Here is a 17,361-nt window from a genome sequence, read left to right as displayed (position 1 = left end):
GTGGGGGGGAAGCTTCTTGCTATCCACCTCGTCTATACCCTTCATGATTTTGTCGACCTCAATCAGGTCCCATCTCAATCTCCATCTTTCTAATGAAAATAATTCTAATCTACTCAACCTTAGTTCACAGGTCAGTGCAACATCGAGGGCCGAAGGGCCTGTTCTGCGCTGTGTTGTTCTATGTTCTTTCTTCGTAGTTAGCACCCTCCATACCAGGGAGCATCGTGGTGAACCTCCTCTGCACCCTCTCCAAAGCATCCACATCCTTTTAGTAATGTGGCGATCAGAACTGTACACAGTACTCTAAATGTGGCCAAACCAAATCCTGTCATTAATCCTGTATTCTGCATTCAAATTCGACCTTCCAAAATGAATCACATCACACTTCTTTCCATCTGCCGCTTCTTTGCCCAGCTCTGCATCCTGTAAATGCCCTGTTGCAACCTATAACTGCCAGTCACACTATCTACAACTTCACCAACCTTTATGTCATCAACAAACTTACTAACTCACCCTTCCACATCCTCATCCAAGTCATTTACAAAGAGCAGAGGTCCCAGAACAGATACCTGTGGAACATCATTGGTCACCAAACTCCAAGCTGAATACTTTCCATCGACTACCACCCTCTGTCTTCTATTGGACAGCCAGTGCTGTATCCAAACAGCCAAATTTCTGAATCCCGTGCCTCCTTACTTTCTGAATGATCCTACCATGGGGAACTTTATCAAATGCCTTGCTAAAATCTATATACACCACATCCATGGCTCGACCCTCGTCAATGTGTTTTGTTGTATCTTCGAAGAACTCAATAAGGCTTCTGAGACATGAGCTCCCTTCTCAAAGACATGCTGACTATTTCTAGTCAAACTATACTTTTTCAAATAATCATAAATACTATAGCTCAGAATCTTCTCCAATAATTGGCCCACTGCAGAATTAAGACTGACTGGTCTGTAATTCCCAGGATCAGCCCTATTCCCTTTCTTGAACAAGAGAATAACATTTGCCACCCTCCAATCATCAGGTACTACTCCAGTGGACAGTGAAGACACAAAGATCATCGCCAAAGGCACAGCAATCTCCTCCCGTAGTAATCTTGGTTATATCCTGTCTGGCCCAGGGAACTTATCTATCTTCATGTTTTTCAAAATTTCTAGCACGTCCTCTTTCCTAACATCAACCTAACATCTATTACATTCTTTTTAAAAAAATCAATCTTTCTATCCATGTTCATTATTGCTGCAAAAAACAGCTTCTACAAGGTTGTTTCTTAAAATCAGTGCCTGATCTTTCTTGCATCCGCCTGTAGATCCAGACTGTCAGACTTTTACCATTCCAACTGGGAACTGTGTCTCGCCTGGGAAGGAACTTAGTGCTATTGTTCTTATTGATCTTTGCCGTTACCTTCTAGGCAGTAAAGGTGTAGCCTTGGGAAGTGCTGTTGAAGGAGCCTTCATAAGTTGCAGCACCTTGTAGATGGTGCACTTTAGAGCCATAGTATCCATTGTGGGAGGGAGTAAATATTTAAGACAGTGGTTAGCTGCCAATAAAGTGGGTAGTGTTAGACTTATTTTTATTGGAACCTCACTTATTCATCAGAGGGAGAATATTCATCACATACCTGACTTGTGCCTCATATATAATGGTAACAAATCTGGGAGTTCGAGATGAGTTTTATGCCACAGAACACCGACTTTCTCACCAGTAATGTAGCCATACTGTAGCCACAGTGACTAGTCCAATGAAAGGTATCTTGAGTAGAGCTGCCCAGTGCCAAGCTCCAGTTGTGAATATTTGACTCATAGTTATAGAACTCTAGAAATGGCTTCACCGTGTCCAATGCTGATCCAGATTTCGCTTTGTAGAAATCAAGACACTTTTCATAATAATATAATTCTAAAAGTCCAATGCAACACGTTGAGTACTGTCCTATTCCCTGCAAAGTAGTTAGAAAAATAGACTTGATCTTGCATGGCTGCTTTTACGGAATTTATTTATTTTTGTGAAACCAGTTTTTTGCCATGACCATTTCAAACTAGCATCTATCCGTTTATAAGCATCTGTTTTCAAAAAGATGCAGTTGCTTCAGCAAAATTAAACTCTAATTGCTTCTTGCCTCAAAACTAAAACACTGCATGCTATCAATATTTTTAGAACATGCAAGTATTATAGAGACGTCTGAAGACCCGCTACAGTTGTTTGAAAAGTAAAACCTCTTTCTATTTTCCTGCAGTGATGATGACTTTGATATGTCAAGATACTCTTCATCAGGTTATTCTTCAGCTGAGGTGAGTTCTTTGTACAGTGATATCTCAACGAAAGAAAGGGCAAGGGTTGCTGTTGAATTTCATATAAATTCATTTAACAGTTACGTCTTTTATTTGGTCTTCTAAGTTAGTCTTCGTATGTGACACTATATGTTGTCCCTATTATTGTTTGATCCATTGCATAAGTTTATTTAATGGCTTTTTACCTGATTCTTGATACCTGCTGCTCAGTTCAATAAATTTCTTTCTTGTAGTTTGACAGGAATCTGGTGTTTCATTCTTTATTTGACAACGTTGTGCTGTTATTCGCCATAATAAGAGCCATCTACTCTCATAGCATCTGGTGCAATGAGCTTTGCAACTTCAGTTGTCTTTCCGTTGTCAACATTAGGAGATTACAATGAAAGAATAGAGTAGTAATTTATTGTCATGTGTATTTTTACAAATGAAAATGAAAAGCTTTACAAGTTGCCACATTGCAGTGCCTAAATTAATGACAGAAATCAGTAACAAGAAGAAAAAAAAAGTAAAAATTCATCACAATTCAATTAACGTCTCCTGGTTTCTGGGTACACTGGAAAACCAAGCCGAAACTGCAATGCTGGGCCAAGGCCACCAAACTGGGCTGTTGGAAGACCAGGAGGCTGCCTCCAAAGCAAGGATGAAACCTCCACTCCAGCACTAGACCTTCATACTAGCGTGTTGGAATACTTGGAACCTGCCAAAGAAGACCTCCATGACAGAACAGGACATCCATGCCAGGCCAAGACCACCCCTCCTGGACAAGGCTACCTCACCACGAAACCACCTTGTCATTGGGCCTGAGCCTACTGCGCAAGCCTTTAAAAGAAAGTAGAGTATCATAATAATTGGAGACATTAAAAAGTAAGCATAGAAAGGGAAATAAAAAGTGGATAGAGTGGACAAGGTCCAGAGTGCAGAGCTGAGAGCCTGAAAGTTGTGCTGCTACTCTGCCATCATCTGATATATTCTTAAATTCCTCAATGAACCTTCTGTCATCACACTTCAGACCGTAACAATTCATTGTGTAAAAGTTTTTCTTACATCGCATTTGTTTCTTTTGCAAATTACTTTAAATTCTGCCCTCTTATTGATCCTTTTACGGTTATGAATAGGGAGCAAAAGTGAGCCATTCAGCCCTTCAAGCCTGCTCTGCCATTCACAAAGATCGTTGCTGATCTGATTTTAATGTCAACTTTATATTCCTACATATCCCTGATAATCTTTCTTCCTCTTGGTAATGAAGAATTTATCTACTTCTGCCTTATTTTCTATAAAGGTTCTGCATGTGCTGCCTTTGAGGAAGGGAATTCCAGTGACACTTGACCACCTGAGGAAAAATGTGGAAATGGGAGCAGTTTCTTCCTGTCAGCTCCTTCCAGCCCACTTAAGATTTTGAAAACTTCCATCTTATACCCTCTTATCCTTCTCACTGAGGAAAACACTCCCAATTCCTCCAACCTATCTTCGTAACTCAAGTTTCTTATTCATGGAACTGTCCTCGTAAATGCCTATCACCCAGACCTACAAGCAGTATTCTTGTTGAAGTTTGTTTGGTGCCTTGTACAAGTTCAGTATAGTCTTTTAGCTGCAGTGATTTGTGCACTTTACTGCTGGTCTCTATGCTCATGTGTACACTTTAGAATAGTACCTTTTTGTTATGTTGTCTTTGTGTTTTTTCTGCCAAAAAGTGCCAGTTCATATCTCTCCACGTAGAATTTTATCTGTCACCAACTGCCCAGTCAACAAACTTGCTAAATTACTTTTGAAGCTCGACACTGTCCTCATCATAATGTTACAATGCTTACAAATTGTGTACTGTCCCTTGAAATTGTCCCATGAAACTCCAAGATCTATATCATTAATGTAAATCAGTAAAGCAAAAATCCCAGTACTGATCCATGAGGAACTCCATGATAAATCTTACTCCAGCCCAAAAGAAATCCATTAACCACTGCTTTCTGTTCTAATCGCTCTGCCATTTTTGTCTACCCATTCCACAAGTTCTAACTTTTCTCTCATGTCTGTCATGCAGCACTGTGTCAAAAGATTTTTGGCAGTCCATCTACACCACATCAACAGCATTCCTTCATCAAGCCTCTGAAATCTCTTCTGGGAACTCCAGCAAGATAGTTAAAATCAACTTTCCCTCAAGAAATCTTTGCTGGCCTTCCCCAATCAATCTACATATATTCATGAGAATATTAATTCTATCACAAATTATTGATTCTTGAAGTTTCCCCACAAGCCCTGTTAAACTGCTGGTTTCTGTCACCCCCAAATGCTACACCTACAGAATACGTCCAAAACACTCACCGTCCAATGTCAAAACATAAGCTTAAATTTCATGGATGCCTTTAAGCCGGTTCAAATGACAAAGGCAAATGAATCATTTATCTTGCTGCTCAAATAAACAAGATGAGTTAGGAGTTTTTGACAGTCATTTTGAATGATCAGCGAACAGAAAGATGTCAGTAGAACAGAAAGGGACCAGTATGGCTCCTTTCCTCAAAGAACACATAACAGACATAACACAAGCAATAATATGTCCATTAGGTTCACTTTTGTTTTATTTAAAATAATAGTCAATTATGGCCATTTGGTAACACCGAACCATGTATTTTGCTGAAATTGACGCATTTTGTTGAAGCCTTTTTTAAACTTATCCAAGCCAATTTCCAAGAATATGAATACCAGATAAAACCAATATTCATAGTGCATGATAATAAAATGTGAGGCTGGATGAACACAGCAGGCCAAGCAGCATCTCAGGAGCACAAAAGCTGACGTTTCGGGCCTAGACCCTTCATCAGAGAGGGGGATGGGGAGAGGGAACTCCAGTTCCCTCTCCCCATCCCCCTCTCTGATGAAGGGTCTAGGCCCGAAACGTCAGCTTTTGTGCTCCTGAGATGCTGCTTGGCCTGCTGTGTTCATCCAGCCTCACATTTTATTATCTTGGAATTCTCCAGCATCTGCAGTTCCCATTATCTTTCATAGTGCATGAGAAGGATTCACGTTGATTTAACAGGTGAACTTTGATGTTGCCATGGAGAATGTACCTATTAATTCTGATTAACAGGTAACTGTTCAACTTAATTTGAATTTTAAATGTAGCAGATTGACTGAAATTTTTTTAGAACATTGTAGTCAGAAATTACCTCGCAACCTATTTTACTGAGTTAAAACAGGTTGTTTTCTTTGAGGAGAGAAGTCTGAAAAGTGTCCTAATTATGTCAAAATTGAGGGTCATGGGTAAAGTAGATATGAGGCAGCTGTTCCTATTGTTGAGGGATTGCTAACAAAGAGACATACCTTAAAGGGGAAAGGTGGGAGGCTTAGATAGGATTTGAGGAATTTTTTTTCACCCAGTCAGTAGTGAGAATCTGGAATGCATTGCCTGGTCGGGCAGGAGACCTCACACCTTCAAAAAGTTACTGGGTAAGCACTTGAAATGTTTAGCATTCAAGACTATGGGCCGGGCACTGGAAAGTTGGGCAAGCGTAGTTTTAGAATAGTTCTAAGTGCAGACTAAATGTGTCAAAAGTCTGCATTACTGCTACATGATTCTATGAATATGTAATTTCTTCTAGTACACGCAATTGTGCTGCATTGTGAATTTGATTAGCAATACAAAATTGGTTGTCAGTGTTATTCTTTGAAAATTTAGGTTTCTGTAACAAATGCTATTCAGTTGTGGAATTACATCTGATGTTGGACATCTGAGAAATACTAGACAACAAAGTGTCTTTTCGGGCATTTCTAATGAAGGATCTAGGCCCGAAATGTCAGCTTTTGTGCTCCCAAGATGCTGCTTGGCCTGCTGTGTTCATCCAGCTCCACGCTTTGTTATCTCAGATTCTCCAGCATCGGCAGTTCCCATTATCTCTAAACCTGAGAAATACTAGTTGGGTCTGGTCAGTGCTTGTTCTGAACAGCTGAAGGGATATGTTAAATGATACAATGCATCAACCTTTGGGACGTACAATCTATATACCTGGTATCATACAGCGCTGAAATTCATATACCACCAATATCCATTACAAACTCATTGATTCCCACAGTTACCTTCACTATATATCCTCAAGTGTGAAGCTCAGTGCAAACTGGAAGAATGGTATCTTATTTTCCACTTGGGTACCTTGCAGCCTTCCTCACTTATACCTCGGTATAAAGCCTTAGGTATCTGTATCTATGAAGGCACCGGAAATGGTGACTTGTACAGTTTTTGCTGTACTCCTGTATCCATGTACTTGAGTACATTTGACAATAAGCCTAATTCAAAATCTAATCTTGATTTACATTCGTGTATGATTTTCACCAAAGCTGGGAAAAGATAAACCAATTTCCACTGCTAGACTATTTGGTAACTAGAAGATGCAGATTTTTAGTTAACTTGCAAATGAGGCAGAGGTAGAAACAGGATTTTTAAGCGGGACATTGTGTTCTGGAATATGCTGCGTAGAAGTGTACAGATAGTAGATTCAGTAGAAATCTTCAAAAAGAATTAGGTAAGTAAATGAGAAAATTGAAGGGCTTTGGAAACTGAGCTGGGTGGCAAGTGGTGCAGTGGTTAGCGCTGCTGCCTCTCAATATCAGGGACCTGAGTTCAATTCCATCCTCGGGCGTCTGTCTGTTTGGAGTTTGCACGTTCTCCCTGTGCCTGCTTAGGTTTCTGCCGGATGCTCCAATTTCCTCCCACAATGGATTGGCAAAATTGCATTTAGCGTTCAGTGCATTAGTCATGGGAAATACAAGGTTACAGGGATAGGGTAGAGGGATGGGTTGGGTAGGATTCTCTTTGGAGGACCGACATGGACTTGTTGGGCTGAATGACCTGTTTCCACACTGGGGATTCTGTGAAGAGTAAGACTAAAGAGACAGCTATTCAACCTAGTAGCCATAATAGCTGAATAGCTTCCTCTGTGTTTTAGGATTATACTAATTTTCTTGGTAACAGTTAAATGTTCCAAATATTCAAGTAAACAGTCCAACAATTAGTGCTAATTTTTTGTGGCCAGCATCATGATCATAATTTTCATTAAAAATCTGTGCAGTAGGAAGCACTGAGCCTCCTGAAAACTATTAAACTTTGCACCATCACTGGCTTGGTTTTATTTTATTGGTGGATGACATTCACATCAGTGTAGTTTCTCTTGTTTTTTATGTAATTGGCAGTCAAAAATCACCACCTCATTGTGAGGATCTCTTCTGTGTTTAAAGCAGCCCTTTTAATCTGTCACGCTTGTCTTCTACAAAGCTTCAATTTGTAAATGTTCATGTTCTCCTCAGTGCAGATAACCTGCTGTCTCAATAATTTTCGTGTATTATGAATGGAGAATGTATATGGTGAGCATTCCTTTCTTTTCTTGATGAGAAACAAATATCTTCTATAAATTGCTTTTCCTACTGTTTGCAAATCAACTTGGAAGATCTGAAGGGGAGTTGGAACTTGCCACCAGATCCCTTTTTTTTCTTGATTTTTGTATGCCAATCTTAAAAAAAAAGTATTTAACGAGTCTTTCCACAAAACTAATAAAATATCAATTAAGTTGCTTACATTTTTCTGTATTTTTTTATAGCAGATTAATCAAGACTTGAATATCCAGCTCCTGAAAGATGGCTATCGGTTAGATGAAATTCCAGATGATGAAGATTTGGATCTTATTCCCCCAAAATCAGTAAACCCCACCTGCATGTGTTGCCAGGCCACCTCCACTACTTGCAATGTTCAATAATGTGATTGACGCTTTCCACTGTAATTGTAAAACTAACAGCCATTGCTTCCTCCTATGGTAGGACATGCACTTTGTGTCCGTGTTTTGAAAAAAAAGCAAACCATCATTATGGCATTCATAAGTGAGTGTGAATGCAGTGTTGAATTTGTGTGCGATAGAAGGTGACAATTAATCCTACTGCTTTGCAGTGGTTGTATTGTGTAATCCTGATACTTTTTTGCCCCCACCCATCTGCTTCTGGAGTTGGGGCAGAGGGAAGAGACGAAATAGAACACTACTTCAGGCATGATTGAAAGATCAGTCATGAGCTGAAAGCAAAGCATCTGCCAGTTCTTTTGTTTACTAATACTGGGCTGTTTATATTTGAAGTACACTAGTTTTTGTTGATTGTATATGTTTACCATTGCCTTTGGAGCCAATGATATTTAACCTAAAAGTTGCGAATTTTTTTAAATATTGTCTCATTGTCTCTCTAATTTATATCATTTTTTAATGTTAGAAGTTTCTAACTTTACATTAACATTCAGAATTTGATAATACTGCTATAGAAATTTGTTAGAGTTTACACAGCTATCCAAACTCTGCAAGGGTGTAATCAGAGTACACTTTTTAGTGTACAGTTACTTGTGTAAGCAAGTTTTAGACCATTATCGTAAACATTAGATTTAAAGTTATCTTCCCCTTGAATGTATGACGATTTGAAAAGGGAAATTTATTTCATTTCTATATGGTGGTCTCTTCCTTTCAGAGAAAAGAAACATGAAAACAAGATGCCTATAAGACATCTTTGTAGTATTGTTTTGGAGAGATGAATTTTTTTGTGATCTATTTGTTGTTTGTAACTCTCCTTAAAGGTTACTAATATTGCTACCTTGGTTAAAGGAATGTAGAAGAATTGGTAAGATAAAAACTGTAACGTTCGAATGAGCAGTTTATTGTAAGTTTACTATATAAATATTAGAAATAGGCAGAAATGCAAATCTGGGTGTTGCACGGGCAACATAAGTAAAATGAAGCTGAGGAGTGTTTTTAGTGCCCTACACATGAAATAATTAACAAAGTTATGGGGATAATTATAATTTTAATTTGGCATCATTTATAAATGGTCTTATTATACATTAAAATTTAGCAAGACCTCCAGGAAATTTCCTGGAGGTCTATGTTCCATCATTCTCAATGACACATTTCATTTTTAATTGGTTAAAAAAAAATCAATACACGCACTTGGCCAATTAAGTTATAATCAAAGGAAAGTACATGCTAGATGAGTAGGTGATTTGTGTTAAATGTGTTGTCACTAGAGGTCCTCATAAAGCAGGGACTGGGTTCAGGGTTCTGGGAAACTTCTTGGACTGTCAGTGTAACTTGGCTGTTGGGCACATTCACTTGATTGAAAAAGATTTCTGCAGATGCCTATTTTACAATCTGTTTTATTTCTTGCCCACCTCCCTAAGACGAAGCACTGAACCTATCAAATAGCCAATCAAATTGTTAGAAAAATCCAAATATCAATTATTGAGAAATTTAAATCTGCTTCAGCCGTGACTGATCATTTTAAACAAAAAGCATAATGGATGAAAATTCCTAATTCTAAAAAGCTACATATCACATTCCAAAGTGCAAATATCTTAATCAAGATTATAAATATTTGAGCAGGAAATCTAACCTATATAATATTTACTGCGTGTCTAAATAATTTATTGTCTGTCTCAAAAGCTCATTATTGTTGATAATTTTAGTTAATGTATTTATGTACATATATTTATTAAAAAAACTAAGCAGTAATATGTTATCCATGTGGCACTTGTATTGAGTTAGACCAAAACTTAAATAATTAATACTACTTCATTCCTCACCTTGCTTAGTTGGATACTAGTATGAGAAGGAATTTGAAGTTTATGATGACACTAGAATGAACAATTTTTTTGGCGTTTTGAATTAAACATTTTGTTAAAAATCACATGACGCCAGGTTATAGGCCAACAGGTTTGTTTGAAACCACTAGCTTTCAGAGGTCTGCTCCTTCCTTGGATGCAGTGTGGAGAGGTGGTATATGACACAGAATTCTACCTCTGCCATGCTACATCTGAGGAAGAGCAGAGCTCCGAAAGCTGGTATTTTCACATAAACCTGTTAGATTATAACCTGATGCCATGTGATTTTTGGCTTTGTCCACTCCAGCACTGGCACCTCCACATCATAAACTTTGTGTATGAGACTCACTTAAAATTAACAAGTTGTTAAAGGAGTCAACAGCATGCTCAATGTGTTGCCACTCAATGCATCATGAATCCCAAGCAGAAGTTATTAGTGACCTCTCTTCCCCCACCCCACTTCAGAACCTTCAGAGAAATTAAGTATTGCTGATTGGTGTTTCAGTACCACAATGTTGTATTGTATATGTTCTGGTATGCACGTGTCCTGCGCTAACACTCCATGCAAACAAAGTGACTTGTCCGAATAACTTGGTCTTTGCCTTCAGGTTAATGCTGCTGTTTGTTAAAGCTTCCACTTAACAAAATACCCTATTCCAGTAGATGTGATCTTGTTGCACTATGACCATCTTTAATACAATGATGCTCACCATGTGTAGGATTTTGTCTTGTCTTGTGATCTTGCAATATCAAAAAATATTTGAGGTGTAAATTGCCCATTTGCCAGATCTTACTTAGACTGGTTCAAGTTAACATTTCTTCCAGAAATTCTGTTTCATTTAAAAATAAAACCAACTATTGTAAATCTGGAAGAAAACACAAATTTCTGAAGATGATATGCAAGTTTATAAAACCTGAATTTAAAAAATTGTAGTATTGAAGTTGGAATTTGGCCTATTGCCTGGTAAGAGATTTTCAAAGCTCAAAATCTATTTCCTTGACCTTTTTATCTACTACTTATTTAATCCTTCACAAATATTTATTCAATTCCTTTTAACCTTTAAGTCTCAATCTCATTAGTTAGCTGCAGTGAAGCACTTCATATTCAATAGCTGCCTTCATGACGATAATTATTCTGATGATCCCCACCATTCTTGTTATGATAACCTGTAGATCATGCCAATTTAAGTAACCCCTCCATTACCCCTCAGATGGAGCTGTTCAGATAATCAAATTTCTCTTCTTTTATATTCTATGCTTTCCTACATTATCTTGTACAAATATTTATTGTCCTAAATATCTTATTCATAAAAATAAATTAATTCCTGCACCCTGTGCATTATAGCTAACTTTTATCCATGCCGCCTCATCATCTTGATAACCATATTTCTCAGAAAACTTTTAATGCTAAAATCCTCTAATAATACATTTACATTTTATTGTAGTATTCAAATATTTTTACATTTAACTCCTGTAATGAATCTTCAAACAATAGCCAATCATCAAATCATGATCATACTTTTGCCAGATTTCTGCATCTTTGCTTTACTGAAATAACATGAATCCCCGTTGTGTTAGCAGAAGGCTTATCTGATCCAGTCATCATTGAGACACAATTTTCTCTAGTTAAACACTGGAGAGACTAAAACAGTTGTCTTTGACCCTGTCACTAATCCACACGCTTGACTCTGTTCCCACCTCTTTTCTAGCTAAGGTTCCAAGCCAAATCAGCATTTTCTGACAATGGCTAGTTTGGATCTTTGTGCCCAAGATAGTACATTTTTGAAAATTTCTCAGCTCACCACCGTTGCTTAGGGGAAACTCACTGAATTGCTTATGTTTTAAGCCTTCCAGACCTCACCTATCCAATTCACATGTCCCATCTGTGACAACTCATGACCTGCGCCTACCCTCAAATGACCTCTCATGCCTGTAATGCCAACTTAATACCGATTTAATGCTAACACACCCACTGCCCCGATACTGTCAAACTCCATGCAAACTCGCCCAATGTCTACCATGACCACTACGAAGACCCATGTTCCAAAAAAGTCTAAATATCTATTGCAGCTCCCCATATAATAAGAAAAATCTCCCATTCATGAAGGTCTGCTCATAATGTTTGCATCCTTTCGAATGCTAATCCTTTACAAACACAAACAAATTCCATTCCATATTCCAATATGATAATCCTTTATTTACTAGTTTGTGTTTTCATATAAACTGAAGTTAGCTCAAGTTCCCCCATTAAGGTTATTATGGATTCTTGGGAAGTAGTCAAGCTTTAATAAAGAGCCCTTAGGGTTATGTCAACAAATAACTGTTCTAACTGCTGGAACGGTGTTTTTTTTTCGCCTTTTACTAACACAGGAAAGCAATTTGTTTTATTGTTGGAGTGGGGATTTAAATAGCTTCACTGCTTGAAAATTTCTAGAGACCTTCTCTCCCCTTCAAGGGCATTTCTGTTCAGTCCAAAAATTCATAACTCCACACTGTCGATTAAGACCTTTGCTATGGTCATAATGGGGTCTGTTTGAAGTTGGAACTGAGTTTAGATGACCCTGCTGAATTCCGCTTTCCCTTGTGTTGATTATATCCCACCCTCCTTCCCCTTCTAGCGAAAGTAGTATCCGTCAGAAATTGAAGTCTGGCATTCAAGACCTGTCAGCCAGTTTTTAAGATAAATTCTGCTTACCCTCCACTATTGAACTTCAAGCTGAACATCTGACCCCTTACACTCCATCACAAAAAAAGGTCTGGTTACATCTTCATAACATCATCCACCCTATCCAACCTCTTCAGCCCATCTACCAGTAAAACTCTCATGACTTTATTGCAGCCAACCTTGACCATTACAATAGCTTTTACTTCGTAAAAATTTCAACTCAACCAAATCTTAGCTATCAATAATCTATAATCAAGAATAGGAGCAGGAATATGTCATTTGCCCTTCGAGCCTACTCTTCCATTCGACATGATCGTGGCTAATCCGAGTTATCTACTGTCTCCCATCTCTCCTATGTTTGCTGGCCGAACTTGATCATTCAGTGCATCCACTTTTAAATTCACTTCATTATCTTTAATCGTGTCATGGCCTAGCTCCTTCCATTTTTTTAAAACCTCTGTTAGCTGTACAAACAGTCTCTTCCATTCGTGCTTATGTATTTTGCCCCTTTCCCTTTTGACACCACTACTGGAGTCACTATCTATAGCTGCCTAGGCCAATAATCAGGAATTTTATTCTTAACCACTTCTTTTTCACCATTTTCCTCCCCTCTAAGATCTCCATTAAATCCAACTTTTTGACCAAACCTGTGGTCAAACGTCTCCTGTCACTTGCTATTGTTTTTAATCTTTCTCTGAAGCGCCGTGGGAGCACTGTTCTCTGAAATTTAATGCATTATGTAAAGTGAAAACCATAATTGTTTAGTTCAAACTTAAAATTGACTCCTTGTCTTGATATTCAGTTTCCAAATGTGTGATATCCAAAATTCTGGTTGTGCTGTTAATAATGTTTTATGCATTTCCACACTTCAAGTATTTGTATTCATATACCTAAATCATGCTCATTCAAAATTCTATCATCAGTATTTCTGTTTTCTAAAAATGTATTCTTAACACAACTCAATGTTGAGTTGTGGCTGGCATCCACACCATTTTATTGTGTTTTCTAAATCTCTTGCTTTTATTGTTGCGTCATTTATTATCTAAGTTTTGATGGCAATACATTGCACAATTATAAGTTTAGGACATGGACCCTTAAACTGAAAATTAGACAAAAAGGACTGAAAGAAACTATTTACTTAATGGCCACTGATTTTTCTTTATGTAAATGAATTACCAATATTGTAATGTTCAGGTCATTAACATATTCAATTCAAATTCACAGTTTAAAAAGAAATATGTGTGTAAACTCTGAAGCTTTTGAGTGCTTGGGTATCTGGGCACATTATTTAGATTCTTCTTTATGTGAGAAAGATGGAAGCAAAATATTTTCAGGGTACTGGAGGAGGGAGATTGAGCTCTCATAGGTTTAATTTAATGTATGTAGGGGTCAGATTGCTGTTTCATTGTATAATGTTTGTGATCCTCTTGCAATATGACCTCAATGTCAAAACAAAACTATACCACAGTGAAACAAGTACATTAAATATTTAAGCACTATTTAATATTTTTAATCTGACTGTATTACAGGTGACAATGATTTGTAACAGCATGTTTAAATTATTGTGCCGTAAGTTGTTTACAAATATAAAATGAAGTAATATCAAATTTCAGATGACCTCCGCAACAAATTTTCAGTCTAATGATTGTCAATGCCCAACAATGTACAAGAATCTGAAAGAGAATAAGTTTTCTGTTTCGAGTAAAGATCCTTCAAGTGCCAATAATCTGCAGTCAAAATACTGTTATCTTTTTCTGTTCAGGCATTGACGGATGTTTTGTACGTTGTCCAGGTGTTTTGTTTTTATTTCACATATTCAACATTTGCAGTTTTCTTTTGATTATCTATCCCTCATGCATTGAGCAGTCATTATCATGTTGAGAATGATCATTTTAAAAAGTCCAATATAAAACAAAACTTTTGCACCAAAACGTGAAAGTTGTCCGGACAGACCGTTCTAACTCTTCCATGAAACTAAAAATGACTGATTACTATATTTTAAACAAAACAAATAAGCCCAGATTTACAAGTGTGAACAGCTTTTTTTTTTTTTGCAGTGTGCTTCAGCTTAGAATCTTGGACTGCAATTGTCTATGCAAACTGACCTGAGGTTACAGCTTCAGCGTGTTAATTGTTTTTACTTTTGTATTAACTCATGTAATACAGAAAATATTCAGTTTAAAGTAATTATTTAGACACTGAGCTGAATGTTTGTGAAGAATTATTGCAATTTGCATTGAGAAAGATTTCAGGATTCTTTATTGTACAATCAGCTCTGATCCTGAATTATCGATTTCAATTTTAATATTTTATCCTCCAGAATTAGCTACCCAAATACATGATTTTATTTGAAAGCTTGTTTTCTGTGACGGAGAGTGATCCAATTGGTTCCTTGCTTCCTCCTCTTAGCTATCCAAACGTGACTTAGACATATGTCTAGCTTGAAAAAGGAGGAGGGAATTAAACTTGAACCAATGGTGATTGTTGCATTCGATGTATTTTACATGATTGAGCAATCCTGGTTCTGTACTTTCTTTTAAGGGTGTTTTGTGACTAAGCATTGCAAGTGGAAGCTATGAATCCCACATATGGTGGCCATTGCCTGTTTACATTTGCTTCAAAAACTCTGTTTAGAAGAAGACTATTTAGTTTGTTTCCCAAGCTTTTTGAAAATTCATCTATCTTTTGCATTGATTTGGTTTGCAAGTAGATGATGCCTTAAACGTTTAGTTCAAAAAGATTTTTATTTGTTATCAAGTATTCAAAAATAATTTGTTTCACATTTTTGAAAATAGGAATGTGTATAGACTTTTTTTTAACATTTTACAATGCAGTATTTGTCATTCATCCTTGTCATTGTAGTGTAACACATCAATAAAAGTGTATGTGAAATCTCATGTATTGTCTATCCTTTTATTCCTGTGCCATGAATTGCCTTATGAGGTGAAACCTATATTTACTCTGCTTTGTGTGTTTTCATGTAAGCATGCGGAACTTAAAAAGTATGGATACATATACATGTTCTGCTTTGTTGTGAGTCTGAAGATCTGCAGTTTTACAATGTGTCTAGAAATGTCAGCTTCAAATAAACTAGGCAGCGGTGTAATTTTCCTTCGCTGAAGGCCAGTCTCTCTTAACATCCAGTTCTTGGTTCCATTAATTCTCTACTCCTCTTGATTTCCTGCCATGAACCTCTCAATGAGGTGTTCTCCTTTTAAAGCAGCTTTCTGCTCCCATTCCTGAATATATCATCTACTCTTGGTTGAGAGATAGACAAGACTGGTAGCTCAACATTCTAGGATTTAGATGTTTTCAGATGAGTTAGAGAAGATGTAAAACAGGTGAGAGTATTATGTTACTGAGAAGTGAGAATCACAGCTCTACTGAGGGAGGACACCTTGGAGCGCTCGTCCAGCAAGGCTGCATGGGTAAAGTTCAGGAACAAGAAGGGTGCTGTCACTTTGGGCTTATACTACATACCTCGCGACAGCCAGCTGGTGATAGAGAAACAGATGTGTAAAGATTATGGAAAAATGTAAAACAGTACAGTTATAGAGATAACAAGGTGTAGAGCTGGTTGAACACAGCAGGCCAAGAAGGATCTGAGGAGCAGGAAAGCTGACATTTCGGGCCTATGGGTGATTTTAATTTCCCCTGGATTGACTGGGAATCACTTGGTGCTAGGGGCTCAGATGTGCAATGGAACTTGATAGGTATGTCCAAGACAGTGCTGTTTTAAAACAACATGTAAGTAGCCCAGCTAGGGAAGGGGCCATACCAAATCTGGTACTGGGGAATGATCCTGCCCAGGCGATCGAAGTTTTGGTGGAGGACCATTTTGGGAACATTGATCATAATTCTGCAAGGTTTAAGTTACATGTGGATAAGAATAAGAGCTGTCAGATGGATGTATTAAATGGGGGGGAAAGCAAACTACCACAATTTTAGGCTGGAACTAGGAAATGTCAATTGGAGGCAACATTTTGAGGCTAAATCCACATCTGCACATAGAAATCTTCTAAAGGCCTTTTGATTAGAGTCCAGTTCTGACATGTTCCTGTGACAATGAAGGATGACAATGGCAAGATTCAAGAAACTTGGATGACAAGAGAAGTTTAAAGCTTAGTTTGAAAAGAAAAAGGCATGCATAAAGTTAAGGAAACTCAAGAGACAACCCTCTAACAATAAAAGGATAGAAAAGAACTCTAATAAGGAATTAGGGGAGCTAAGAAAGGCCATGCAGTGTTTTTGGCAAACGGGATTAAGGCAAATCCAAAGGTGTCTTACGCATTTATAAACAGCAAGAGGGTAGTTGGGGAATGAGTTGGTCCACTCACTGACAAAAGAGGGAATTTTTGCATGGAGGTGGAGGAAGTGGGTGAGGTCCTCAACAAATACTTTGCATTGGTATTTAAAATGAGGAAGGACATGGTGAATGGTGAGTCTCAATAAAAAAGGTGGTGTTGGGAGTTTTGAAAAGCATCAAGGTAGACAAATCCCCAGGACTTCTATGACCTAAGATTTATTCCAGAATGCTGAGGGAGGTAGGGAAATTGCTGTTACTTTTTATGAAAGCTTTGTATCTGAAACAACTCCATGAAGGCAGATATCCCAACATTAAGTTACTCTTTATTTACACATGCATAGTACATGACACTGACCAAGGTAGATGATAGCCAACTCCTGGACAGTCCTCCTTATCTCTGTCAGCTAGAATGCCGTGATTGAACCAGGTTAGCAGCCCCAATCGGGAAATCCCTATTTAAAGATCCACCTGGCTGACTTCGTTCCAGTCA

At 37.8% G+C, this 17,361-nt stretch overlaps 1 protein-coding gene across 2 annotated transcripts in view; it reads left to right on the top strand.

The window, feature by feature from the left end:
* Nucleotides 1–15,419, top strand: part of fam219aa (family with sequence similarity 219 member Aa) — a 67,051-nt gene extending 51,632 nt beyond the window's left edge. The window contains exons 5-6 of one of the 2 annotated variants that reach the window (XM_048537208.2): nucleotides 2,237–2,291; nucleotides 7,874–15,419. In XM_048537208.2, the coding sequence (XP_048393165.1) occupies nucleotides 2,237–2,291; nucleotides 7,874–8,026 (208 nt within the window). In that variant the 3' untranslated portion in view covers nucleotides 8,027–15,419. Of the gene's footprint in view, nucleotides 1–2,236; nucleotides 2,292–7,870 lie in introns of both variants that reach the window. The other variant, XM_048537198.2, reaches the window with a different exon arrangement.
* The last annotated feature ends 1,942 nt before the right edge of the window (nucleotides 15,420–17,361 follow it).

This window comes from Stegostoma tigrinum, chromosome 1, assembly GCF_030684315.1.
Source record: "Stegostoma tigrinum isolate sSteTig4 chromosome 1, sSteTig4.hap1, whole genome shotgun sequence".
In the NCBI taxonomy this organism is placed as follows: Eukaryota; Metazoa; Chordata; class Chondrichthyes; order Orectolobiformes; family Stegostomatidae; genus Stegostoma; species Stegostoma tigrinum.
Note: the sequence above shows the minus strand (reverse complement) of the source record. Positions and strands in the feature narration are given on the sequence as shown.